We start from the raw sequence: 26230 nt of genomic DNA, 5'->3' as shown, positions 1-26230 counted from the left end.
ATACATTTTCACAGCCAGCAGTCATGATGAACTGGGCTTGCAACAAACATGACATTGGGCTCCGCCATTGGATTAATACTGAATGTTAAAGGTACTGCAATATCTGGCCCACATCTCCCTTACTTAATTAGAAGGAAGTCCATCTCTGTAATCACTCCCATGAGTAACTCCTGGTTGAGAGGCTATGCAGCCTAAAATGCTCCTCGTTAACAGTGAATTTGGAATCCAAGCTATTCGATTGACACTGGAAATTGTTGCAGACCTGTTAAGACTCCAGAGGTTTTCTTTCCTGAGAAAAAATTAAATGTCTCTTTGGTGAATATACAGTACTATTTTAAATAATATTTGTGTGTTGAGATTCCCTTATTGAATGTTATGCGCCTTCTACTGTACCCTGCACCACACATCTCCCCCTCTTGTGTGTTGATGACAAAGTCATGTCTACCACTATGTGAGCTAGGGAAATCTTACATGAAACTCTGTTCCCTAGCTGTGGGTAAGTGCCACTTACCCGATGAACGGGGCTAGAGAGACCCAGTGCTAACAGACTCCATTCTTCCTCCGAATTCATTTACAGCTATTCAAACGCTGTGACTATGTAACAAACTGTCATGTCTCTCCTTTTCACTTAGTAATTGTCAAGAAACTCCATTAAAGACAATGGAGTTATCACTTACATACTGGTTAAGGAGGCACAGCAGTGGACTCATTACACAAAAAAAGCAGACAACCTCTCACAACCGAAAACCACACCTTCAACAGGTGTCTGCTTTACATAATACAAGTTAAATGAAACCATAATTAATCTAAAAAACATTTTGATATTAAATCCGTGCTTTAGTTTAGGACTTAACTCAAAATGATTTAACACTATATTGAAAGGTTCCCAATCACAGCTCACCTGGCCTCGCGGTGGATGCAGCTAATGGTTTAATCTTCTGCACCAAGGTGTTGCCAGCTTCAATATCAACACCACTGTCTTTGTAGGTAAGGCACCTGAACAAATAAAAAATAAAACTATAGATCTGCACCTCAAAACTTTGCCATAATTGAGCCAGTGTAAAATAATCATGATTTAGCCATCCAGCAGTTACAGGAATCAACATTTACACTGCACACGTCTGAATCAGACAGGTACTGCAGGGGTCCAGATGGGGATGAAGAGGAGGCAAGACACATCCTACAAAACAGAACTGGAACAAATTGACCAGAAGCAACACCTTAGTTGCTGCCCTAAGTTGTGGCCTTAGTTGCAACATTTGTGGCAACTAAAGGCAAATGTCCAGTGCTTAGTTGTTTAACGTCAGCATTAACATTTTATAGTTAAACATATTCATACAAACAAAACAGAGTAAAATATAGAACATCTGCATTTCCTACTCCCATGCGGCCCTGATTCAAATTGAATTTCTTAATGAATTCCAATACAGGTAAAACTACGTTTTAAAATCAATCATAAATATCAGAGCTCAATCATAAATATCAGCGCAATATAGCCACTTCATCTTACGCATCTCGAGTCCCAGTATTACTTTCCACTTCAAGATCAACTCAATTACTAAAACCCATTAACTACCTACAATCGCGGATAGCCACTGGCCACAACATTTGCCCATAAACAGACATTGAGGCACCAGGATGTGGACTAGGACCAGACAGTCACAGCTCCCACGTCTGGGTTCTCACACAAACCACCTATTTCCCCAGACAACAGCTTTCCATATAAAGCAATTACGGACCTGAAAGGGCAGGAAGAAGGCATGTGAACAATATGGCCAAAGGACAAGCAAAAACCTTGTGGCATAGCCATTTTAGGGTGCTAGACCCCCTTAGTAGCCATTTGTGGTAAATGCAAAAGTGACGTACTGACAGTTGTGTCGACTGATCAGTTCCCCATAAGATTGAGCAAAAGGGCAAGGGAAGTAAACAATAAGACTTTACTTACCTCGAAAATGTCAGGCATTTAAGCAAAGCAAAAAACAAAAGGTGGTCCCATAGAAGTTTATGGGAGGAAAGCAGCAAAAATATGTTTTTTTCTTAACTTTAAAAATATACACAATGCAAAAGGATTGTTGACCTTTCCTAATGAAGAGAGCTATATAAACCAAATCCTGTGTGGTATGCTTTAGCAGGAGTAGAGCAACATGTTGGCATTCGAATTTCCTTATATTTTGCCCAGCAGGTAACTAACCCACCATTAAATCAAACTAGTTACTTTGGCGAAGTCTTCTGATAAAGTTGGATAAACTATATAAAGTAACTTGCTTACCAAACGAAAAAGGGATGTAGGCCAATCAATGGAATCACAATTGTGGGCCTGCCTCGGGTGTAGCCTGTGGTAACTAGTTAAACCATGAAAACTAATTTTCCACAATTGAAGCGTCAGGAGAATGCTTAAGTACATTCCATTCATATTTGACAATTGATGTGATCAGGCATCCAGACAGTTCGTACCATGCCTTTTTACACATGAAAATATTGTAAATACGACTACTTTATTATTTTCCTGTGTACATTTACACACAGGTTTAGAGCAGAGGGCAGTGCAAAGGTCAGGTTCCTTGACAGAAACCAGAACGCTTCCTTTGATTTTCATCTACATGGATGTAATTGCAAACCATGGAGAAAAGCCTCTGAAACAGAATGTATTTCTCTGAAGCCTTTCAAAAAAAGAAACTGCACGCTTATTGCAGGCGCCTGTACACAAGAAACACTTGTGTAGAGGTGCGTTATAAATGCCACATCATAACATTCAGCTTCTGTTGTGTTGTGTGTAGATGCTCATGAAGCAAACAGAAGCACTATGCATATTTATTTTCCTAGCATTTTAGGATTTTATAATAAGATGGAAAACTAAGTTGCAATTGAGAATTCATCTTTTGTAACAAATGATGCTTTCTTACCAGTGAAAGCAAACCAGTATTGCACAATTGTATTTTCAGAGTTCCTGTGCTGTGTGCATAATCACGCAGCGGGAGATCATGTTTACACTTATAATTTAATTTACACTAATTAGAAAAACAGTGTGTTTGCATCCAAACATGGTATGCATGGTCTAGTTTACATCCATTCAACCTTGCAGTCAATGGGGTACATTACTTTAAATGGTCAGTGGCAGCAGAGTCTTTGCTCAACAGTGAGTGATTGTCATTACACCAATCACAGGTGTTATAGCCTCTCAAATCTTCAATACTACAATTAAAACATCCAAAACCTGACTCTCCAGGAAGTGCAAGAGCTGTTCAAAAACAAACAAATGAAAGTTACATTTGTAATTAAAATAAAAACTCCGCAAAACCTGTCCCTGTGATAATCCAAATAGGTATTTAGCTTTGTGGCGCTTCATACATGATTCGTCCAACATCTAGGCACAGTGATTATTATACCTCAGTCGATGCTCTGTTTACCAATCTCTGAAAGATGTTCGCCAATAAGATAGCTCAGCCAGTTGAGCGCTCTTTGCTGTGATCTGTGCATTATCTGTAGGTTGCAAGTTTGAATCCTGGCAAGGCCAACTCAGCCTTTCATGCTTTCGAGGTCGATAAAGAAGTACTGACTTGGGTTTGGTGATAATTGTGATAAACATGTTCTATGTACAATGCTTTGCCAATAGCACTATATAAATAACCATTTGACCACGAGATCAGGTATAGGATTTAGTTGGAGCCCTCGCCTCTCTGCACTGTTGTATTATACCATTGGCATACCATTAGGTAGTAATAGCTCTGGGAAATTAGGACTTTCATTCAACATCAAAAAACTATTCTGCTATCGAACCTCAAAACACACAATACAATTCATGTTTGCTTTACTATGAAATTGGCTAGGTTGTTGTGTTTAACATTTAAATATATACAGGAGAGGGGTGTTCTGTTGCGCACGAAGCTCCCGCTCCACTAAAACATCCTGCGCCTAATTCTCCTTCTCAGAGCTGCTTTGCGAACCGAACATAACTATACGGACAGCCTAAGTATCCGTGCTTGTTCCTGGAAACTCCTAGAGGTCTGTGTCCAGAAGCGCCGAAGTTATGGCTGAGCAAACACCAGCCGACCCACGCGGCTGATGCAATCCGGCACAGAGTACTGTGGGGAGCCACGCGGAGGCAGTGGATGCGGTTGGACGGAAGGCCCTGGATGGGAGGAGCCCGAGTCTGCGGCCCGCGCCCAACATCCAGATCCTTGATGCGCGGCTGCTACACTGAGGTGGACAGGGCAAGCGGAGGAAAAGGGGACCGGCAGACCTCCCGAGGCGGCCCGGGCACGCCTCACTCTCCCGCTGATGAGCTCCAAGGCTGCCCCCCAGATCCTGAGATACTCCGTGACACGAGACAGACGGCGGCGCAGCGATAGAACAATACGCGTAGGTCTGGAGAGACTTTATCAACGCCACACGGCACCAAGTAAGAGGGACAGTGATACGGTGGAGGGGGAACAGAGGCATAATTTAGAGGGGTGTAGCGGCTGGCTTTCACCGTTGGGTAGCTATATTCGGGCCTGTGAGCTTGCTGTAGTTGGCGTGATACACGGGCGTGGCATGCCCGGTGGGACTCGCGCTGCCCCCGAGTGACTCGGCCCCATCCCTGGGCTTGTAAACGGCTGCTTACGACTGCAGGATTCGATTGTGTAGGCCCGAAGGGGTTCTCCCCTGAGGCGGCCTTGTGTAGGCTGTGGTGACCATCCGTACTCAAAGGTGCGGTGCCATTGGTTGGGGCGGCCTGCCACACACGCTACAACAAGGTAACGGGCAGTGTATGACTGTATAAGTGCACATTGGGGGTACTTCCCCACCTGGCCCCCCCCCCGGGGTGCTAAAACATTTAAGTGCATCCCGCCCGAGGGTCTGGTCGGTGGGAGAGCGTGGGACCTACATTAACCACTTGGCAAGCAAAGGAAGCTGTAGACTCTTGAAATAACTCTTGAAATAACATTGCATTACAAAGTACCACGGACGTATTAATCCAATAACACAATATGTGGGAGGACACAGCCCACTCGTGGAAACCAAGTGCTGGCAAGCTATACCCTGATGGTTGTGTATATATAACGCCTTTGACCTCAGAGCCCGGTCCTAGCCCTTTGTAAAGGCATCATACAAGGGGTAGAATTGAACGTGCACAGAAGTTTGGCAAGCCCAACATTAGAGCACTGTAGGAAATACAACAGTGAACAGCACCATCTCAGTATGGGAGAACCACACAAAACAGGTAAAGGTGCCAAGACTCCTGGGAACAAAAAGAAAGGCCAATGGATGCCTACACCGGCAGCCAGAATCAAACCACTACTGCGGATGTCCACACTTGCACTAATGAGGCCTTAGATCCAGAAGCTGGCGATCAAGAAGACAGGTTGACAACAATAGTGCAAAACGGATTTCGTGCAGTTAACATGAAACTGGATGATATGGTATCCACTATCGGCTCCCTCAAGGCCAGAGTGGACAAAGAAAGCGCACGCGTCACGGAAACTGAAAACAGAATAAGCACTAATGAAGACACCATTACACACCACAGCCATGACATCACCAAGATTAAAGAGACAATGGCTACATTACAGAATAAATGCGAGGACCTCGAATCAAGATCAAGAAGAAATAACATCCGAGTGGTGGGCGTGTCGGAATCCTTTGGGAAAGGTCAAATGGAAAAGTAACTTGAAATACTACTTAAATCCTTGTTTGGGCCGGAGGCATTCTCTGAACACTTCTTGGTCGAGAGGGCTCATCGTACCCTGGCGCCAGCACCTAAACCAGGCGCACCACCACGCAGGATAATCGCAAGACTCCTCAATTATAGAGATAGAGGCACACTCCTGCTGATGGCAAGAGAGGCTGGAACTCTCCAATATGAAGAAAGCCGTATACACATATACCTGGACTTTTCCGTGGGGGTTCAAGCGAGCAGAAGATCCTACGAGCCAGTCAAAAGGCTCTTGAGAGAACGCCTAATCCTGTATGCTCTGATGTTCCCAGCCAAGATGAGGATCCAACATGCAGGAAGGGGGCACTTCTTCGAGTCCCCTGCTGAAGCCACTCAATACATTGAAACTTCCATACCCCTGCCTCCCAGAGGGGGCAGACGGGCACAAAACAGGCCCAGACCGGCGGACTAAGAGACATTTAATAGACAATTATGTGCAAATGCTACTGTATCCTTGAAGCTATAATCAAGACAATTCAATGGCCAAAGCGGCCACAGGCAATGTGGTTAAGGGGAGTGTTGGGACCTAGTCGGCGGCCATGTGAAGCAACATGGCTACCCCTGGAATATTCCATAAGTTCAAATGGGAACATCGTCAAGTTGGGGGTGATGAGGGTGGTTGGGAGGGACGAGGGCGTGGGATTTGCTGTTCCTGTTTTGAAACAGACTTATTATGGAACAGTGTTGGGGTTTGTGGCCTCTGGGTGGTGTTACGTCCAGGTGGAAAGTTGTTGAAGGTTAACTGTTTGTTGAAAAGTAAAATTGTGGTTGCAGGGAGACTGGCGCCAACCAGATTGCACGAATGCTATAACTCTGCTGAACAAGACAGTCAAATATTTACTTATAATGCACTGTTGATGTGTTGAAGATAAAACTGTTGACATGGAATATACGGGGATTAAATAATCAGATGAAAGTCAAGAAAATTGGTAATTACATTACCAGACATGGTCCCCAAATCGTAATGCTACAAGAAACACATACTATGGGAGTGAACAACATGCATATACTGCCCAAATGGGACCCTTTAAAGTCCCATACAGACTACTCTTCCCAATCTAGAGGGGTAATTACACTTATTCATCCGAGCTTGGGGTTCAGGTTGGGGGGGTCATAGGGTTGATCAGTTGGGTAGATACATTATATTATGGGGAGAGGTCGCAGGCCAACAACTGCTACTGGTTAACACATATGGGCCCAATATAGATGACCCTGCTTTCTACATGAACGTATATCAGATAATTGTTTCGCTCAGTGTGTTCAATGTGATTTGGGGTGGAGAATTCAATGTGGCCCTCGACCCTGCTCTTGACAGATCCATAAAATCTATTAGAGATCCGAGCAAAACAGCCCTGACCCTTGGCCATATTGTATCACAGCTTTCACTGGTGGATGCATGGCGGCAAATACACCCTGGTAGCAAGAGATACACATTCTACTCTTCGGTGCACGACTCCGAGTCTAGAAATTGACTATTGGTTTGTCTCCAGGGCTATGATGGCTGCGTTGAAAATATGTGAGATTTTGCCCCGTACGCTATTAGATCATTCCCCAGTGCTGTTGGAACTAATGCTCCGAAATGCCCCATGTCCGACAAGAAGGTGGAGAATGCCGAGCGGAATGCTGGGAGACCTCGGGGTGGTGGAAACACTACATGTTGAAATTGCAGAGTTTTTTACTAATAATGTGTGATCGGTTGGCAAATACTCAATAGTGTGGGAATCCTTCAAGATGTGGATCAGAGGAGTCCTGATATCCAGGCCTGTTGGTATGCTGAGGGGTGTGAGAACTGAGCTATCAGACATTGAGAGTAAACTAGATGCATTGGAGGAAGTCTACACTCGCACACAGGACAGAGAAATATGAGCTGATATACACCCGAATCTTCAGGAGTTTGATAAATTGGCCATCAGAGAAGTGCGCTACGTGGCAGCATCCATACGAGCACGTAGATATGGGGAAGGTAACAAGGCTGGTAGAACGCTGTCCAACCTACTCAAGCACGACAAGCAACCTACTCAGATCACAAGTATAAAAACAGCGCCGGGGGAGGTACTCCTGAGGGATGAGGAAATCAACAGGGAATTTGCAAACTTTTATAAAAAAAAACTATATGCAAATAACGATAAGAAATCTCACATAGAAATTAAGTCATATCTTGAGGCTCTCTCCCTTCCTAAACTCCCTGAAGAACAACGCTTGTCAATGGATCAACTGGTGACTGCAGAAGAGATTGCGTAGGCAATAAAGGCACCGGCATCTGGCAAGGCACCATGGTCAGACGCGATAGTGACCGAATTTTATAAAGAATTCTGCGAAGAACTTGTGCCGATTCTAATGCAGGTATGGGAGGAATCCCTCAAGAACAGCATATTAGCCCCAACATTGAGAGAGGCTGTGATAACAGTGCTCCCTAAGCCTCAGCGAACACCACAGGATGTTTCGTCCTATAGACCTTTGTCACTAATAAATACCGATGCCAAAATATTTGCAAAAGTTCTGGCTAATCGGCTTCTGCCGGCAGTCCCTACCCTTGTACATCCTGATCAAAATGGGTTTATTCACACGAGATCCACAGCCCTGAACCTCCGTAGGCTCTTTGGCATAATGGCACAGATAGACCCTGGCAGAAGGGCAGTGGCTATATCCCTTGATGCTGAAAAAGCATTTGATTGTCTCATGGGTCTATCTTCTGGCGGTACTGGAGGCATTTGGGGTGGGCCCCAACTTCGTCACATACGTAAGATTACTATACACTGAGCCTGGAGTTAGGGTGTTAACCAACAGGGCCATCTCCGAATTGTTCCTGATGGGTAGGGGTACTAGACGGGGGTGTCCATTCTCGCCCCTGCTATTCCCACTGACCATTGAACCAATGGCGGCTGCGGTACGATTAAGACTTGCAGACAGAGTGATAAAGATGAAGGGGCCCATCCAGCTGATTTCGCTTTATGCTGATGACACATTATTATATGTGCGGGAGCCTGAGATCAACATAACACCCATCATGGCAGAAATACAAGAATTCGCAAGTTACTCTGGGTATACTGTAAATAGGGCTAAATTCGAAATATTCCCGCTCACATCGGCCACTAGGTGTCCAGACATAATAGACCTACTGAAGTGGTCGGAACAACACATCAGATACCTGGGGATCTTTGTTTCCAGGGATAGACTCACTCTATACTCAGATAATAACGAAAGCGCGCTACAAACTCTAAAAACAAAACTTCAGATGTGGGGACGCCTTCCAATCTGGTTAGCCGGCAGAGTCACTATCCTTAAAATGGTAATCTTGCCCAAGTTGCATTATTTCTTTGTCAACGTCCCCATATGGCCTGGCAGTACCTTTTTCGCCAGACTCCGATCCATGGTGGTAACATTTCTCTGAATGGAAAAACAGCGAGGATAGGGTGGGAAAAAATGATGGAACCATACTCCTCGGGTGGTATAGTTGCCCCGACTTTGCACTCTATTACTATGTTGCCCAAGCGCAATTTGAAAGGTATTGGTATAATGCTCTGGATAGAACACCCCACACATGGATTGAGGAATACACTACACACCCCACGAACATACAATCTGTCATTTTTGATTCACCGTACAAGGCTGCATGCAAATACAACCGGGTAAGCTGCACAGTCAGGGCGTGGGAAGCTATAAAAGGCTGAGACTGGAAACACCCTATAACACTGAGATACCTTTATGGTACTTCCCGGGCATACTACCTACACGTGACACCAGACCAGCATACAGGAATCCTGGGACCCTGATAGGGAAATTAAGCCAGGTGATATGTTCATCAATGGGAAATGTGTGGCTCTGGGGGAATTGCTGAGGGCGCTGGGAGGCGGACCATTCAAGACACTCCAATACTACTGTATGAGATCTGCATTACAGAAAAAAATAGCTGTTATTCCCGGATGAGCCTCCATCACATCCCTGTATACAGTTGGTAACAGCTAAAGATGGCCTAGGAATCTCCAGGCTGTACTCAGCGGTACAGACCCACACCCCCACAGTGAATCAAGTCAAGGAAAAATGGGAAGGGGATTTACAGATGCCCATTGAAGATGAGAAATGGGCCAGATACTGCTCACTCACTAAAAACGTGTCATTTAATTCTGGTTTACGGTTGATCCAATTCAAAATCCTGAATAGACTACATTATACACTGGCCAAAGTTGCAAAATTTGTACCAGATACTTCGGATGCTTGCCCTAAATGTAACGCGCCTTGGGCCAGTGCCTTTCATATGTATTGTGAATGTCCGGTGGTGGCGGGTTTTTGGAAAGCTGTGGCGGGGTTGCTGGAAGAGATAACACAGGTTCCACCTGAATTAACTCCCCAAAAATACTTTTTTGGGGACATTGGTAAACGCTCTGAAAAAATTAGAAGACTGTTTAACATCTCTTGTGGAGTGGCCAAAAAATGTATCCTGCAGAAATGGAAACGTACTGGTCCGCCCAGCATGAGCCAGTTTTTACAAGAACTGACACATGTCAATGAATCAGAAGAATAATTTGTTTTGACCCAACCTTCGACGTGTAGGCCCAAAGACATTTGGGGCCCTTTCAGAGTTTATTTGTGCAATATGATTTCCGATGATGACATGTCTCAGTAAAACTGAATGTATAAATGTATTAAACAATGTACCCTTGTTGTATATGTGAGGTGCGATGGTGCCATGTGTCTTTTTGTGACCCCTAATAAAAAGAGTTTTAAAAAAAAATAATATTCACACACACACAGGAGAGATCAAATGGCCAGACCTTAGAGAAATAATGAAAGGTGTATTCCGTCGCAATACAGAAAAGCTGCTGCATGGTAATTATTTCCATACAGTTTTTGCACACGTAGGCTGGATGTCGCATACATTTTACTCTCTTGCAAAGGAGAAAAGTCATTTTTACTCTCTTGACATCACATTTACTCTCAAAGTTTAAAAATAGGGAGTAAAATACTGCCACCTCAATCTTACCTGGAGCACTGGATGTGCTGTTACAATTGCATACCTTTCACATTACTATTTTTCTGATTTATTTCAATTTTGAGATGCATTCAAGGTTTTTCAAGGAAATTTAGTTTAAAAAAGAGAAAAGTCGAGGGCATAAGAGGCGTGGCCTGGAGCGCCGGCAATGCGCTCGCTCTCCTGATGGCCTCCGTGGAACGCCCGCTGCCTTTTGCTTTTTAAGGTGGTTTTAGCATTCCATGTGATGAGCCAACATTCTGGGGCGATGAATTCCTGAGGCACCTGCAGAAGCACTTAATCAAACCTGCAAAAACGGGACCCGGGCGGAATCCATCCCGCGGCCCCACCACCACCCGCGGACCTGACCTCAAAATGGCGGACGGAGCGGCAAGTCCGGGGACGCTGGGAGAGTGAGGGGCTGGGAGACGAGGCACTGATCCCTGGAGGCCTCCCCCGTGGCCCCCCCAATGCTGGAGAGAGCATCCAATTCCGACCTCCTGCCTACACCAGCCCGCCCGCACTGGGTCCCACTCTGTGGCCTGGAGCTGGCGGTCCGGAGCTGGACAGCTCGGCCGGAACCCAAGAAGCTCCTCCGCCGCTCAGAAACAGACAGAGGACACCTCCGAGAGACGCCCGCACCAATGCAGGGGTAGCCCCCCTGACCTTGCACACCGGACCCCTTGTGGCAGCGCTGCAAAGAACCTGTGCCTTGGCCCACTCCAGAGCCTGCCGCCGGCTCCATATCCCCGGCTCCTGCATTGGGGGACGAAGAGCCCTCCAACACCGGCAGTAAGGCTGCGCGAGCCCTGCAGTGGCACCGGGAGTGCGGGTGAAACTCCAGGGGTGGTGACGGGGTGGGGGGCTCTGCAGCTCTCCCCTCGCCCCACTCCAACATCGATTGAGGGCCCACTCAGCCCCGGATCTTCACCTCTGGGGCAAAACACCTGGCGGAGAAGCAGCCCACTCCACCTACACCCTCAACCCGACCCCACCTGACAACATAGGGGAGGGGGCCCTCCGCCTCCTGATCTCAACTTGGTGGGGGGAGCCCAACGCAATGGCTGGAGGCTCTTCCTTTCCCTGCTCCCAACAGGACCATACAAATAACTGTGCACCCAAAACGAAACAGCCCGGTCCCCACCCCGGTGCTTTGGCTAAATCAACAACATTGGGCGCCCCATCTCACACTCGCTTAAAGATTTCATGTTCCCCGGAGGCCTCCATTGAACGAATTGAGACCAGCGCCTCCTCAAAAAAGAAAGTGAATAGCTTTAATTGACATTTACGGTGCCCCTGACCCTACACTCCCGGTGGCTCTCCCTCCTCAGTCCCCTCCTCCTGACCAGCTCCTGGGGCGCCCCGGCCCACACTCTAGCCCACTCTTCTCTCCCATGTGCTCCAGGGAGCTCAAGCGAGCCTCTTCATCATCGCTCACTCCCTGAGGGAGTAAAGTTCCTCTCTGTAAGCAGTTCCCTTTGCTTGCCAACAAACCACTGCTCCCTGAGCAACTAGACCGACGTGGGAACGATATACGGAAACCCATCTTCGGATCGATTGCTTAACCACGGTACTCCACCCAGAAGTCATTGCAGCATCTCTGCAATGCACAAAGAACACCATGGCTAAACAACAACATTCTGGCAAAAACCCAGACATTGCTGTGATGTTATTATCAGCTGATAAAAGCAAGAAACAGGAGCTTCCTGCTCTCGCCTCGCCAAAAGGCTCAGAAGAATTGGGGATCCTCATGACCAAAAACGACATTAAGGCATTTATGATAGATATCAAAGCCGAAATTCAGATCTTGTATGACTGAACTCTCCACAAAACTAGAACACACCAACCAAAGAGTGACTGAAGCTGAACAACGTCTGGGGGAATTGGAAGACCGGTCCCAGGACCAATCAGCTACCATAAGTGAAGTTCAACGCTCAATCAGACTCCTACAGGACAAATGCGAGATCCTGGAATTCAAGCAGGACCACCTTGAAAACAGAGCGCGTCGCAACAACCTCTGGATTCGAGGTGTCCCATCCTCAGTCCCAGATAACAAACTGGCGGACTATGTGGGCGACCTCTTTCACTCTCTGTTCCCACAGTTGGACAAATCACAACTGCTTCTTGATCGCAGCCACGGACTACGCCCCCGCCGGGGGGTGGAATCAGGCTCCCACCGCCCCCAATGTAATCACTAGGGTGCACTTTTTCACTACGAAAGAGGCCATTTCAGCCATCGCTCGGTCCAGGGACGAACTCTCCTTTCAGGGCTCTCCCCTCCAGATCTATCAGGATCTATCTCTCCTCACCCTACAAAAAAGGAGATCCCTCCGACGCTGTTCCTCCAGGATCAATAAATCTGTTACAGATGGCTATTCCCTACAATTCACCTATAAGGGAACTCTGAGGAGGATCAGTCAAATTGAAGACACAGAAAGGATCATGCAGCCAACCTCACCAAAATCCCAATCGCCCGCAGCTTCGGAAAATACTGCGGAAGCAGCCCTCACATCACCACAAAAATCGATCCAAAACACATGGTCGAAGGTCCCGAGATTAAGGAAAAGATGATGAGTCTGCACAGAAACATACAGGTTTGCTGCCACTTTAATCTCCAAACATCTTGAAGCCCGGGACAATTCCCTGGTCTGCCCATAGATCCATCCTACGAATTGACGCAGACTTAAACAACCTAGTTCGCCCAATGAAACTCTACCACCTAGGAAAACACAGAGGAATCTACAAAGCAATGGCAACGGGCCATTCCCCCCCACGGTCCATGCCCAGTTCCGAGGTACTGTCCAGCTATGAGTCCTCTCAATGCTATGCAATGTTTGTTCTTTGTTTTAGCCATGTTGGCTTCGAACACTTGTTCGGCCCAGTGGCCAGGGGTGGAGCCAGACTTACGAAATTGCTCCCCCCCCAGTTAACGCTTGGTCCTCCCGTTGGTGACCAAACTAAAAACTTCATGTGCAGAGTGGAAAGCGCCTATAACTCTCTTACATGTTGCCCGATTCAGACCCACCACGATCCCCCCTTCCAAACCTGATAACAGCCTCTCCTCCCATCTAAGACCACCTCACTCTGAAATTCCTCTCCTTAAACGTCAACGGACTGAACTCTCCCGCTAAGCGCAGATCAATCCTGCAAAGACTCAGATGAAAATGTGACAGTAATTATGCTCCAAGAAACTCACCTATTACCAGCCGACATACGGCGTCTACAGTCGACAGTTCCCAAAACTGTTTTTTGCCACCATTGGCACCAAAAAAGGAGGTACAGCAATAAAGAAAGGCCTAAACCCCCAAGTCCTGGATACAAAACAGTGCCCTGAAGGCCGTTTCATAGCAATAAAGTGCCTGCTCCTGGGACAGCTATATTAATTTGTAGCAGTATATACCCCAAACACGGGCCAAGCTGTGTTCTATGAAGCCTTGAGCTCCGCCCTCTCCTCCCTTCAAGAGGGCCAGATAGTGATTGGGGGAGATTTCAATGGAGTCCCGGACCCAACACTAGACCAATCCCACCCGCCCTCCGTGGGGGACTTTGCCTTGGCATTAGCTCTCTTACAGCTATTCAGATCCCTTGAGGTGGTAGACTCATGGCGAGTACTCCACCCCTCAGAAAGAGACTTCTCCTTCTACTCGTATGTGCATAGGACTTTCTCCAGAATAGACCTCCTCGTTACCTCACCACAACTGCTGGCATTCACCAACAAAGTAATCATCGGCTCCCGAATAATCTCGGACCACGGGCCAGTATGCATGGAGATTCGGGCGCAAGACCCTGCCCCAGCACCCCGACGTAGATGGACACTATACAAACCGATGCTCAACGAGATGCCGGTACGAGACTCCATAGCAACAGCAATCAAACTTTTTTTGACGAAAACCCCAACGAAGACACTTCCCCTGCTAACACCTGGGACGCTATGAAGGCAGTAATTCGGGGAGAGCTGATCGCTCAGGGGGTCGCTTTCCATAAGAACAGAAGGCAAACACGCCTGATTCTCAAAGAAGATCTTCGAAAAGCTGAAGAAGGAACAAGTTACTTACCTGTAACTGTTGTTCTCCAGCATGGGTCTGGCATGGATTCACATGCTCATGAATATTCCCCGTCGTCAGGCTGGGAATCCTCGGTAAAGAAAAAACCAGTATCAGTTTTGTTTCTGATCTGTCTTTCGTAGTAATAACCAATCACTGGTCTCTGCGTCATACTGACCACAGCCAATGACTGCCCTCTACCTAAGCACCGCCTCTGGCAGCCATCTTCAGATTTGGAAGCACGTGAAGTGGCAGTATGACAAAGTGAAGAGCCGCAGAGGGGTAGGCGGGAGGGTTCGCATGTGAATCCATGCCAGACCCATGCTGGAGAACAACAGTTACAGGTAAGTAACTTGTTCCTTCTCCAGCATGGGGTCTGGCATGGATTCACATGCTCATGAATAAAGAATACATAGCAGTACACACATGCACAACCACGGGAGGTGGCAAAGGCTCAACATTAAGCATCACATCAACTCAACATTAAGCATCTTACCTCCTCACCAGGCTCACCTCAGGCGAACAGGTTGCGCAGCACTGCTTGGCCGACCCTGGACTCCTCCCTGGAATCCCGGTCGACGCAGTAGAATTTCGTGAAGGTGTGCGTCGACCTCCACGTAGCAGCCCTGCATATGTCCAGCAGGGGCACACCAGATAGGAACGCCGTGGTAGCTGCGATCGCTCTGGTGGAATGGGCTCTCGGACGGCCAGGCAGCGGTCGGTTTGCCAACCGGTGACAGTACATGATACAGCCGGAGAGCCATCTGGAGATGGAAGCCTTCGAGAGAGCCTTCCCCTGATTGACAGGTCCAAAGTTCACAAAGAGTTGTGACGTCTTCCGAAACCCCTTCGTGCGGTCCACGTAGAACTTCAGCGCTCTAGCTACATCCAGCGAGTGCAAAGTCCTCGCAGCCGGCGACGAAGGCGACGGGAAGAACACAGGTAACACCAAGGGTTCGTTGAGATGGAAGTCCGACGGTACCTTGGGCATGAAGGAGGGGTGCGTCCTGAGCACTACCCTCGTGTCGTGGAAAGTCAAGTACGGGGCCTTGCAGGAAAGGGCCTGGATCTCTCCCACTCGTCGTGCGGAGGTGATGGCCACAAGAAAAGCTGTTTTCCACGATAGAAACTTCAACGGGGCCGAGCGCAGAGGCTCGAACGGAGGTCCCATGAGCTTGGTCAGCACCACGTTGAGCTCCCACGCCGGGGCCGGAGCCTTCACCGGCGGGAACGATCTGAACAGTCCCTTCATGAACTCTTTCACCAGACGATGAGACCACAAGGACGTCCGCCCCGTGGTTCTGGTGTATCGGGAGATCGCAGCAAGATGAATCTTGATGGACGCGTGTGCCAAACCAGCTTTGGCCAGCGTCAGCAGGTACGGCAGTACTTGGGGAGCCGTAATCCGTAGAGGGTTAATCTTCTGTGCGTGGCACCAGACAGAGAACCTCTTCCATTTGTGTCCGTAGCATTTAAGAGTCGAGGACGCCCTGGCCTTTGCAAGAACCTCTCTGCAATCGGCCGGTATGTCGTATCCTCCAAACTCTAGCGCTGCAGGAGCCAGGCCTGCAAGTTCAGCGACTTCGGGTCGTGGTGGAGGATGGCGCCTCCTTCCCTGGAGAGTAGATCCGTGTCCGCCGGCAGCTTGATCGGCGGGGACGCTGACAAGTCCAGAAGGTCCGGGAACCATATCTGCCTCGGCCACGCAGGTGCGACGAGGATCATCCTGCACCGTGACCTCTTGAGCTGGTTGACGAGCCGGATTAGCAGAGGCAAGGGAGGGAACGCGTAGAGGAACAGGCCCTCCCAGGGGAACGAGAAAGCATCGCCCATGCTCCTCGTCTGGGGAAACCTGCTGGCGAACCTCCGGCACTTGGTGTTCGTCGCCGTCGCGAACAGGTCGATCTGGGGTGTGCCCCACCGTCGGAAGAGGCGATCCACCAGATCCTGCCGTAGTTCCCACTCGTGCCAGATGAAACGGCACCAGAAAAATCCCTTGGGCGACGGCCCAATGCCACAGGTCCTGCGCCTCCTTGGACAGCGCTGGGGACCTGGTTCCGCCCTGTTTCCTGATGTAAAACATGGTGGTGGTGTTGTCGGTGAAGATCCTCACCACCTTGCCCTTGAGGGACGGAAGGAAGGACCTGAGGGCCCAAAACACTGCACGGAGCTCCAGGACGTTGATATGCAGGGACTTCTCCGTCGGGAGCCAGAGTCCCCTCGCGTGCAGATTTTCGGTGTGCGCTCCCCACCCTTCCAGGGAGGCATCCGTGGTCACAGTCTCCTGGTGGGCTGGGGTCTGGAAGTCCATGCCCGCCGTCAGATGCGCGCGGGTGCCCCACCACCGTATCGCTCGTCGGAAACTCTCGTCGAGCTTGATCCTTTCCTCGAAGCTGCCCGTCGTCTGGATCCAGCGCGCATCCAGGAATTCTTGCAACGGGCGCATCCGGAGCCTGCACATGGGAATGAGGTAGATGCAGGAAGACATCATCCCGAGGAGGGACTTGATGGATCTCACTTTGGCCGCGTCGGCCACCAACATCCGTTGCACCTTGCCCAAGATGGTCCTGGTCCTCTCCTCCGACGGGGAGGCCAGAAGGGACACTGTGTCGAGCCTCGCTCCCAGAAACAGTGCGACTTGCGCGGGCACCAGGTGGGATTTGGCGTAGTTCACGGAGAATCCCAGGTCCGTGAGGAGTTGGACGGTCCTTGCCGTGTGGACCACGGCGAGCTCCTTCGTCTTGGCGCGGATGAGCCAGTCGTCCAGGTAGGGGTAGACGTGAATCCCCTCGCGGCGCAGCTGCGCCGCCACCGGTGCGAGGCACTTGGTGAATACCCTGGGTGCCGACCGTAGTCCGAAGGGAAGGGCTTTGAACTGGTAATGACGCCCTTGGACCACGAACCTGAGGAATTTTCGGTGCCCCTTTAGGATGGGAATGTGGAAGTAGGCATCCTCCAAATCCAACGACGATAGGAAGTCTCCTTCCTCCAGTTGACCCAGGACGTGCTGGAGGGTGACCATCCGGAACTTCTGCGCCTTGATGAACTTGTTCAGCCGTCGCAGGTCCAGGATGGGGCGCCATCCTCCCGTCTTCTTCTTCACGAGGAAGTATCGCGAGTAGACTCCGGAGCCCCGAAGCCTCTTTGGGACGAGTTCGATGGCGCCCTTTCTGAGCATCGCCTTTACTTCCAGGAGAAGTTGAGGGACGTGAAGTTCTTTCCTGGCCACGGGGGGGACGCGCGGGCACCTTCTTTGAAACTCGAGCGCGTGGCCCCGGGCCAGGGCGTCCAGCACCCAACGGTCGGTGGAGATGGACTCCCACACGCTGACGAAGCCCGCCAGCCGGCCTCCCACCGGGGTGCTTCGGTGGGGGCCCGACCCCACGGCCGGTTCAATCCTGCTTGGACGCGGCCTTGCCGCCTTGACCTCCTTGGCGACGACGGCGGGGTCCGCTAGACTTGCCTCGTCCTCTGTAGGCCTCTTGCGACGACGAGCGGGCCGCTTGACGGTAGGAAGCAAAACCGCCGCCGGAACCTTTGGAGGCGCCCTTGCCTCCGCCGCTCCGAAAGGGCGTCCGTCGTTGCTGCAGGACTCCAAGGGCCCGGGCCGTCTCAGTATCCGCCTTGATGGCCTGAAGGGAATCGTCCACTGTCTTCCCAAACAGGTTGTTCCCGTCGAAGGGCATGTCCAGGACTCTGGTCTGGACGTCCTGCCGAAAGTCCGTAGCTTTGAGCCATCCACGACGTCGAAGGCAAACGCCGTTGCCCAGCTGGCGGAACCCAGTGTCGGCGATGTCCGTCGCCACGGTGATGGCGTGGTCCGAAGCCACTTCACCTTCCTGGAGGATCTCAAGGGCCTCCGCCCTCTTGTCGTCCGGCAGAAAATCCAGCAGGGGAGCTATCTTGTACCAGAGCTCCCTGTCGTAGCGGGCCACGATAGCCAAGGCGTTGGCCGCTTTAATCGTCGTCGCTGCCGACGAGATGACTCTCCGTCCCATAGCATCCAATTTCTTTCCCTCGCCGTCCGGCGGGGAAGTCGATGTGGAGGCCGCACCCCCCCCCCGCTTTCTTCCTGGCTGCCGCGGAGACGACGGAGTCCGGGGTAGGCTGCGCCCGGAGGCATAGGGGGGCTCGTCTCTTCTAGCTGGCGTAGTGGAAGGGTTCTTGAGGAGGGAAAGGCCCTCATCCCAAATGTCGTCCAACAGAGGCACTGCGAGGACCGTCTTCCTCTTGGCCTCGCGCCGCTGATAAAGGAAGCCTTCCTTTTTCTTCTCCTCAGGGCAGAGTTGGAAAAGCTCGGAAGCCCTGGAGATCATGGAGTGGAAAGATCCGATCTCGTCGGGCGGAGAAGCCCTGGTGGGGGGCGACGACGGAAAATCCTCGTCGTATGCCTCGTCGTCCGTACCCGTCGCTGCCGTGTCAGTCCCCGTATCATCCCCTCGGGTGGACGGGGAGGAGGGCTGGACGGGGCGCGACGGTTGAAAAGGAGGTGGAGGATGGATCCTTCTTTTCTTGGTAGGGGGAACACCAGAAGGTCCCGGTTCTGGATCCCCCGACGGGAGAGGTTCCCTCCGTCGGTAACGGTAGCCTCGTCCTTATCTCGGTACATAGGGACTGTATGGCCAACAAAATGGCCGCCGAGTTGTCTCGCGGCGCTGGCAGAGGGGAATCCGACGGGCGAGCAGGGGCCCCGTCGGTATCCTCGACGATGTCGTCGTCGTCACTCGCGTCGGGGTCCATTCCGACGGGCTGGCCTTGTTCCACGCCTAGGCCGTGGCTTAAGACCTCGATCAGCTCCTCTTCTGAGGTTGAGGCCGAATCTACGACGACGCCCTGCCCCCCCTTCTTCCCCACGGAGGGTTTCACGGGGGTCCTATCGATGGGCACAAAAGAAGACTCCCTCCGAGGAGGCAGGGAGATTCTGGGCCCTGATGTCGCCACCACTGGCGCAGCCTCCACAGGCTGAGCCAGGGCCGCCGCGACCGTTTCGATAGAGGGCTTGGTCGGATGGATCAAGGCCTTTACCACCTTAGGTGCGCTCACCGCCTTATCCTTGAGGGAGGGGGCACTGCCACGCTCCTCCTCTGCCTTAGAGCTCGACCGGGGCCTCTCCAGGAGCTTCGCCGGGTGCTCGGCCTTCCTCTTACCCGACCCAGAGCGTTGGCTCGTGGTTGATGGTGCCGGGGAGGGTGCGCCCTGCCTGGCGCCCGTAGAGCCCGACCGTTCGGCGCTCCCGGTGCCAGCGGACTCGCGGTGCTTGGCCTTATGTTGGCCCCCGTCGCCGGGGCGCCCTCAAAGGTCTTAGAAGACCGCTCGGGTTTCTTCTTCTTCTCGCCAGACGGGCTCTTACCCTCCAGCCAGTTGGCGAGACGTTGATGACGGTCCTTCATGGTCCGTTCCGACATGTTGCCGCAAAACGCACAATCCTTCTCCACGTGCGTTTTGTCCTCATGAAGGCAGTAAAGGCAGAAAGAGTGTTCGTCTTCCTTAAAGACGTTCTGCAGCTGGCATCCAGGGCAGACCCTGAACAGCTTTCCGGGCGTCGAGCTTCCCTTCTCCTGGGCCATCTCCGAGACCGGGCCTGAGAAGCTTCTGGAGTCCTCCGAAGTGTAGCTCGACGAAATCTTCACCCTTGAGGGGCACAGACGAATCCGACACGGGTCCCCGTTGATCGGATGTAGGATCGGTGGAGCTTGAGGCTCTTTTGACCGAAAGAATTGAAGTTTTTTGTGAAAAAGCGCGAAAAAAAGCACTAACGCTCGAGAGCAATAGCACGAGGATCCCAACACATGAACGTGCGGTAAAAATCTGAAGATGGCTGCCAGAGGCGGTGCTTAGGTAGAGGGCAGTCATTGGCTGTGGTCAGTATGACGCAGAGACCAGTGATTGTTTATTACTACGAAAGACAGATCAGAAACGAAACTGATACTGGTTTTTTCTTTACCGAGGATTCCCAGCCTGACGACGGGGAATATTCATGAGCATGTGAATCCATGCCAGACCCCATGCTGGAGAAAGGAAGCCTTCCTTTTTCTTCTCCTCAGGGCAGAGTTGGAAAAGCTCGGAAGCCCTGGAGATCATGGAGTGGAAAGATCCGATCTCGTCGGGCGGAGAAGCCCTGGTGGGGGGCGACGACGGAAAATCCTCGTCGTATGCCTCGTCGTCCGTACCCGTCGCTGCCGTGTCAGTCCCAGTATCATCCCCTCGGGTGGACGGGGAGGAGGGCTGGACGGGGCGCGACGGTTGAAAAGGAGGTGGAGGATGGATCCTTCTTTTCTTGGTAGGGGGAACACCAGAAGGTCCCGGTTCTGGATCCCCCGACGGGAGAGGTTCCTCCGTCGGTAACGGTAGCCTCGTCCTTATCTCGGTGCATAAGGACTGTATGGCCAACAAAATGGCCGCCGAGTTGTCTCGCGGCGCTGGCAGAGGGGAATCCGACGGGCGAGCAGGGGCCCCGTCGGTATCCTCGACGATGTCGTCGTCGTCACCCGCGTCGGGGTCCATTCCGACGGGCTGGCCTTGTTCCACGCCTAGGCCGTGGCTTAAGACCTCGATCAGCTCCTCTTCTGAGGTTGAGGCCGAATCTACGACGACGCCCTGCCCCCCCTTCTTCTTCCCCACGGAGGGTTTCACGGGGGTCCTATCGATGGGCACAAAAGAAGACTCCCTCCGAGGAGGCAGGGAGATTCTGGGCCCTGATGTCGCCACCACTGGCGCAGCCTCCACAGGCTGAGCCAGGGCCGCCGCGACCGTTTCGATAGAGGGCTTGGTCGGATGGATCAAGGCCTTCACCACCTTAGGTGCGCTCACCGCCTTATCCTTGAGGGAGGGGGCACTGCCACGCTCCTCCTCTGCCTTAGGGCTCGACCGGGGCCTCTCCAGGAGCTTCGCCGGGTGCTCGGCCTTCCTCTTACCCGACCCAGAGCGTTGGCTCGTGGTTGATGGTGCCGGGGAGAGTGCGCCCTGCCTGGCGCCCGTAGAGCCCGACCGTTCGGCGCTCCCGGTGCCAGCGGACTCGCGGTGCTTGGCCTTATGTTGGGCCCCCGTCGCCGGGGCGCCCTCAAAGGTCTTAGAAGACCGCTCGGGTTTCTTCTTCTTCTCGCCAGACGGGCTCTTACCCTCCAGCCAGTTGGCGAGACGTTGATGACGGTCCTTCATGGTCCGTTCCGACATGTTGCCGCAAAACGCACAATCCTTCTCCACGTGCGTTTTGTCCTCATGAAGGCAGTAAAGGCAGAAAGAGTGTTCGTCTTCCTTAAAGACGTTCTGCAGCTGGCATCCAGGGCAGACCCTGAACAGCTTTCCGGGCGTCGAGCTTCCCTTCTCCTGGGCCATCTCCGAGACCGGGCCTGAGAAGCTTCTGGAGTCCTCCGAAGTGTAGCTCGACGAAATCTTCACCCTTGAGGGGCACAGACGAATCCGACACGGGTCCCCGTTGATCGGATGTAGGATCGGTGGAGCTTGAGGCTCTTTTGACCGAAAGAATTGAAGTTTTTTGTGAAAAAGCGCGAAAAATAGCACTAACGCTCGAGAGCAATAGCACGAGGATCCCAACACATGAACGTGCGGTAAAAATCTGAAGATGGCTGCCAGAGGCGGTGCTTAGGTAGAGGGCAGTCATTGGCTGTGGTCAGTATGACGCAGAGACCAGTGATTGGTTATTACTACGAAAGACAGATCAGAAACGAAACTGATACTGGTTTTTTCTTTACCGAGGATTCCCAGCCTGACGACGGGGAATATTCATGAGCATGTGAATCCATGCCAGACCCCATGCTGGAGAAGCCCATAAAGAGAGAGGCTGGGCTGCAAAAACGCAGCAGGCTATCCGTATAGCAAGAAAGAAGATCCAAGCACACTACGCGGAACACACAGTCCATTCATTAGCAAAGACCAAGCAGTTTTATTATGTAAAGAGCAATAAAGCAAACAAGCTCTTAGTGGGCAAACTTGCAAAAATCAGAAGGAGAAATACAATTGTAGGACTACGAGAACCACAAGGCAAACTACATTACGCCGAACAAGACAAACGATTAGGAGCAGACCATCTACTGCAGGTGATGTCCGCCCCACCACGAGACCTAGCAGAACAGACGGAAGGCAGACCTGCCCCAATTGCGAGACGCAGCCTGAGACATCCTAGACACACCAATTACGGGTGAGGAAGTGGATGAAGCCATAAAGTCCCTCGAGCCCCGGGCCCCGATGGCTATTCTACCAGATTTTACAAGGTCTTTAAACCCCAATTGCTCGCTACACTAGTAGGCCTCTTTAATTCCTTTAGGACCACAACCCCCTCTATGCAGGAATCAATCACCGTCCTCCTTCCCAAGCCAGGAGAAGACCCGAGAAATCCTGCGTCATATAGGCCGATAGCATTGCTAAATATCGATGCTAACATCTACTCCAAAATTCTGGCAACACGCCTATCTCAGATTATGCCTGACCTAATCCATCCCAACCAAACAGGCTTTATCAGAAACAGATCCACAAGCGACAACATCCGCAGAGCAGTGAATTTTGTGGATCTAACTTCCCAAAACTCTCAAAAGCTGGTCCTCATGGCTCTCGATGCAACCAAAGCGTTCGACAAAGGGGACTGGACCTCTATGAGACTCACCCTGGAAGCCTTTGGATTTGGGCCAGAGATCAGAACTATGATCCTAGCCAACTATCAAGCACCGAAAACCCTCCTCAGAATCAACGGCTCCCTCGCCACCCCGATCCCCCTGACCTGCGGCACTAGACAGGGCTGCCCTCTATCCCCACTCTTATTTGCATTGATCATGGAACCCTCCGCTCAGCGGGTCAGGCTAAACAACCTCATCAAGGGCCCCGGTGTCGGCCCCTCTCCACACAAAATTGCGCTGTATGCGGACAATGTCCTTTTGACCATCTCTGAGCCCCACTGTTCCCTCCCACATGCCCTGGCGGAAATAGACAGCTACGGTAAAGTAACTGGATTCTCAATCAATTTTAACAAGTCAGCGGCCTTGGGGGTAGGCTTAACTCCGGCAGACAAGGAGACCCTAGGCTCAATGTGTCCAATCCAATGGAAAACAAAGACTATCGCCTATCTGGGAGTCCAAATCCCGGATGAGACAAAGATGGTCTACCAAGTAAACTTCCCCCCACTCTTTAAAGAGCTGGAAGCCGACCTAAAGCGCTGGGCATCTCAAGAAATATCACTGATGGGTCAGATTAACGCCTGATAAAATGAACCTGCTTCCCAGATTCCTATACGCTTGCTCAACACTCCCAACCATGATTCCGACGCCTGCCCTTCGCGGCCTACAGAGGAAAATGCTACAGTTCATTTGGAGGGGAGGAAAGCCCGGATCCCTAGGGGAACAATGCTAGGCAGTGCAAGACTGGACGGCCTGGGGGTCCCAGACCTGCAAAGATATCAAATGGCGGCGCATCTAGCATGCACACAAGCATGGCAGACCCTCACGAACCGCCCCAGATGGGTGGAATTAGAACAGTCGCGCCTCCCCCTACGCTTCCGCTTCCTCCCACACATCCCACCCCTGATGCGGAGGTGCAGGCAGGGTCTCCTCATGTCCACCAAGCATACAGTGAACATTTGGGATAGAGCCCTGAAACAGAAAGGGATCCCGAGAGGACTGAGCCCCTCATCTCCAATATTCCTGGACCCGGCTTTCTCACCTTGAGCACGCCCCCAAAACTTTAAAAACTGGATCGAGGGGGGCCTGAAAGCCCTAGGACAGCTCTTTGAGGGAGGATCACCCCGCATTTTCGAACAATGCAAAGGAACCTTCCGGCTCCAAGAGAGTGACAGATTTACTTATATTCAGCTGCGTCACTGGTGCTCTCACCCACAAACCCACCAAGCAGCGACCCTGACCCCCACAGCCCTGGAACTAACCCTCAAAGATCTCCCGACCCGGGGCAAAATATCAATCCTGTAAAAGCGCTTCCAAACGGATTTCCTAGCCTCAAGAACCAGATCTATGGCACAATGGGAAGTAGACCTATGGCACTCAATAGAGGACCAAACTTGGGTGGACATCTGGACTCGCACCCACTCCGCATCGGCATGTATCACTAACAGAGAATGCTCCTACAAGATCCTGCCACGCTGGTATTATCCCCCCTTGAGACTCCATCACATGAACCAGACTCTTGACCCAACCTGCTGGAGACGGTGCGGCCAAGTGGAATCCTTTTTTCATTTGTGGTCGACCTGCCATAAGTTCAAACATTTTTGGAAACAATGTTTAACTGTCATCACAGTGATCACCCAAACGACAATTCCTCAGGAACCTGAACCGGTCTCCCGTCCCAGGAATCTATCCACGATCAGGAACCAAAGCCAAGTTACTATCTAAGTGTCTCCTAGCGGGTAGAATAGTGGTCACCCGCACATGGAAATCCGTTGAGGGCCCGCTTATGCCCCTCTGGTGGGTAAAAATATGGGACGTGCTGATAGCGGAGAGGGTAACGGCAGCCAGAGCGGGCCGGCTCCATCGCTTCCAAAACATTTGGGGACCAATAACGGACTATGACCAGGAGTTTGCGGCCCTGACCTACAAACCGCATTGGGCCAGAAGGATCCTCGAGGGCGGACTCACGTTTTAGGCGCTGGGGGAAGGAACAGGGACCTTCGACATCTACCCGGGATAAACAACTGTGGGGGTAAGTGGGACAGAGAGGAAATGTGAGTAGACACCATAATAAGGTTTTACATGTTTTGACTTAAATATGTATGGTTACCACTCTGCTTGTTCCAAAAATAAACATTAAAAAAAAAGAGGGAAAAGTCACACCCCCATCTTATTTAATCCAGCCTCTAGAAAGCAACATCTTAAGAAGTGCCCATAATCCTGAAATTATCCCTTTGAAGGGGAAGCGAACAGGCTGTCAAGCATGACACTGAGCACCTGTTCCAAAAAGGATCCAATTGTGTATTGAAGTCCACATGTTTAATAATTGTGGAGATGGCCATTTTCAAATAGATTTTTGCTAGCCTAGACACACCTTGACATTTTTTTAGAAAAGGTTAATGAAAAAACGATACATTCGGCATATCATTTCGACTGCGTTAGGTAAGAATTACTGCAGTCCAACTGGTGAGGAACACACAAGACTCTTGGTATTCGGTAACCCACCTTTTAATACAGGCCTGTACTACACAAGTTGGTAGTGTGACTGAGCAGCCAGGCTCATTTTAAGAGGGGTTCTCTGTAGAGCTGTAGATTTGAAATCGGTAAGTACAATTAGCCAAGTAACACTTACACACTTAAAGTTATATATTAATATTTATTTATAATATACACACGGTTTAAATAAGCATTCTTTAAGTTATCTACTAGTAACTTTCAAAGTTTGGTTTCAGCTTTTAAAAGACAATAAAAGTTGGTAAACACTTTTCTTATGCCAACATGTTCCAGCACACAGAGTGACTTCAGTAAAGGTCAGTATTGCACTTATTTTCCGTTACCAATTCAGTTATTGAGTTGTTTAAGCAAAGAAAGGTAAGAATAAGATTTAGAACATACT

At 50.7% G+C, this 26230-nt stretch overlaps 1 protein-coding gene across 3 annotated transcripts in view; it reads right to left on the bottom strand.

Moving 5' to 3' along the window:
• The window catches only part of GART (phosphoribosylglycinamide formyltransferase, phosphoribosylglycinamide synthetase, phosphoribosylaminoimidazole synthetase), a 1418226-nt gene that overhangs the window by 614561 nt on the left and 777435 nt on the right, over positions 1 to 26230 (bottom strand). For all 3 annotated transcript variants that reach the window (XM_069636266.1, XM_069636265.1, XM_069636267.1), the window contains exon 12: positions 902 to 996. In XM_069636266.1, coding sequence (XP_069492367.1) covers positions 902 to 996 — 95 coding nt within the window. The remainder of the gene's footprint in view (positions 1 to 901; positions 997 to 26230) is intronic.

Source organism: Ambystoma mexicanum, chromosome 7p (genome assembly GCF_040938575.1).
Source record: "Ambystoma mexicanum isolate Mex_15411 chromosome 7p, UKY_AmexF1_1, whole genome shotgun sequence".
Classification (NCBI taxonomy): Eukaryota; Metazoa; Chordata; class Amphibia; order Caudata; family Ambystomatidae; genus Ambystoma; species Ambystoma mexicanum.
This window is presented reverse-complemented; position numbering and strand designations above follow the sequence as displayed.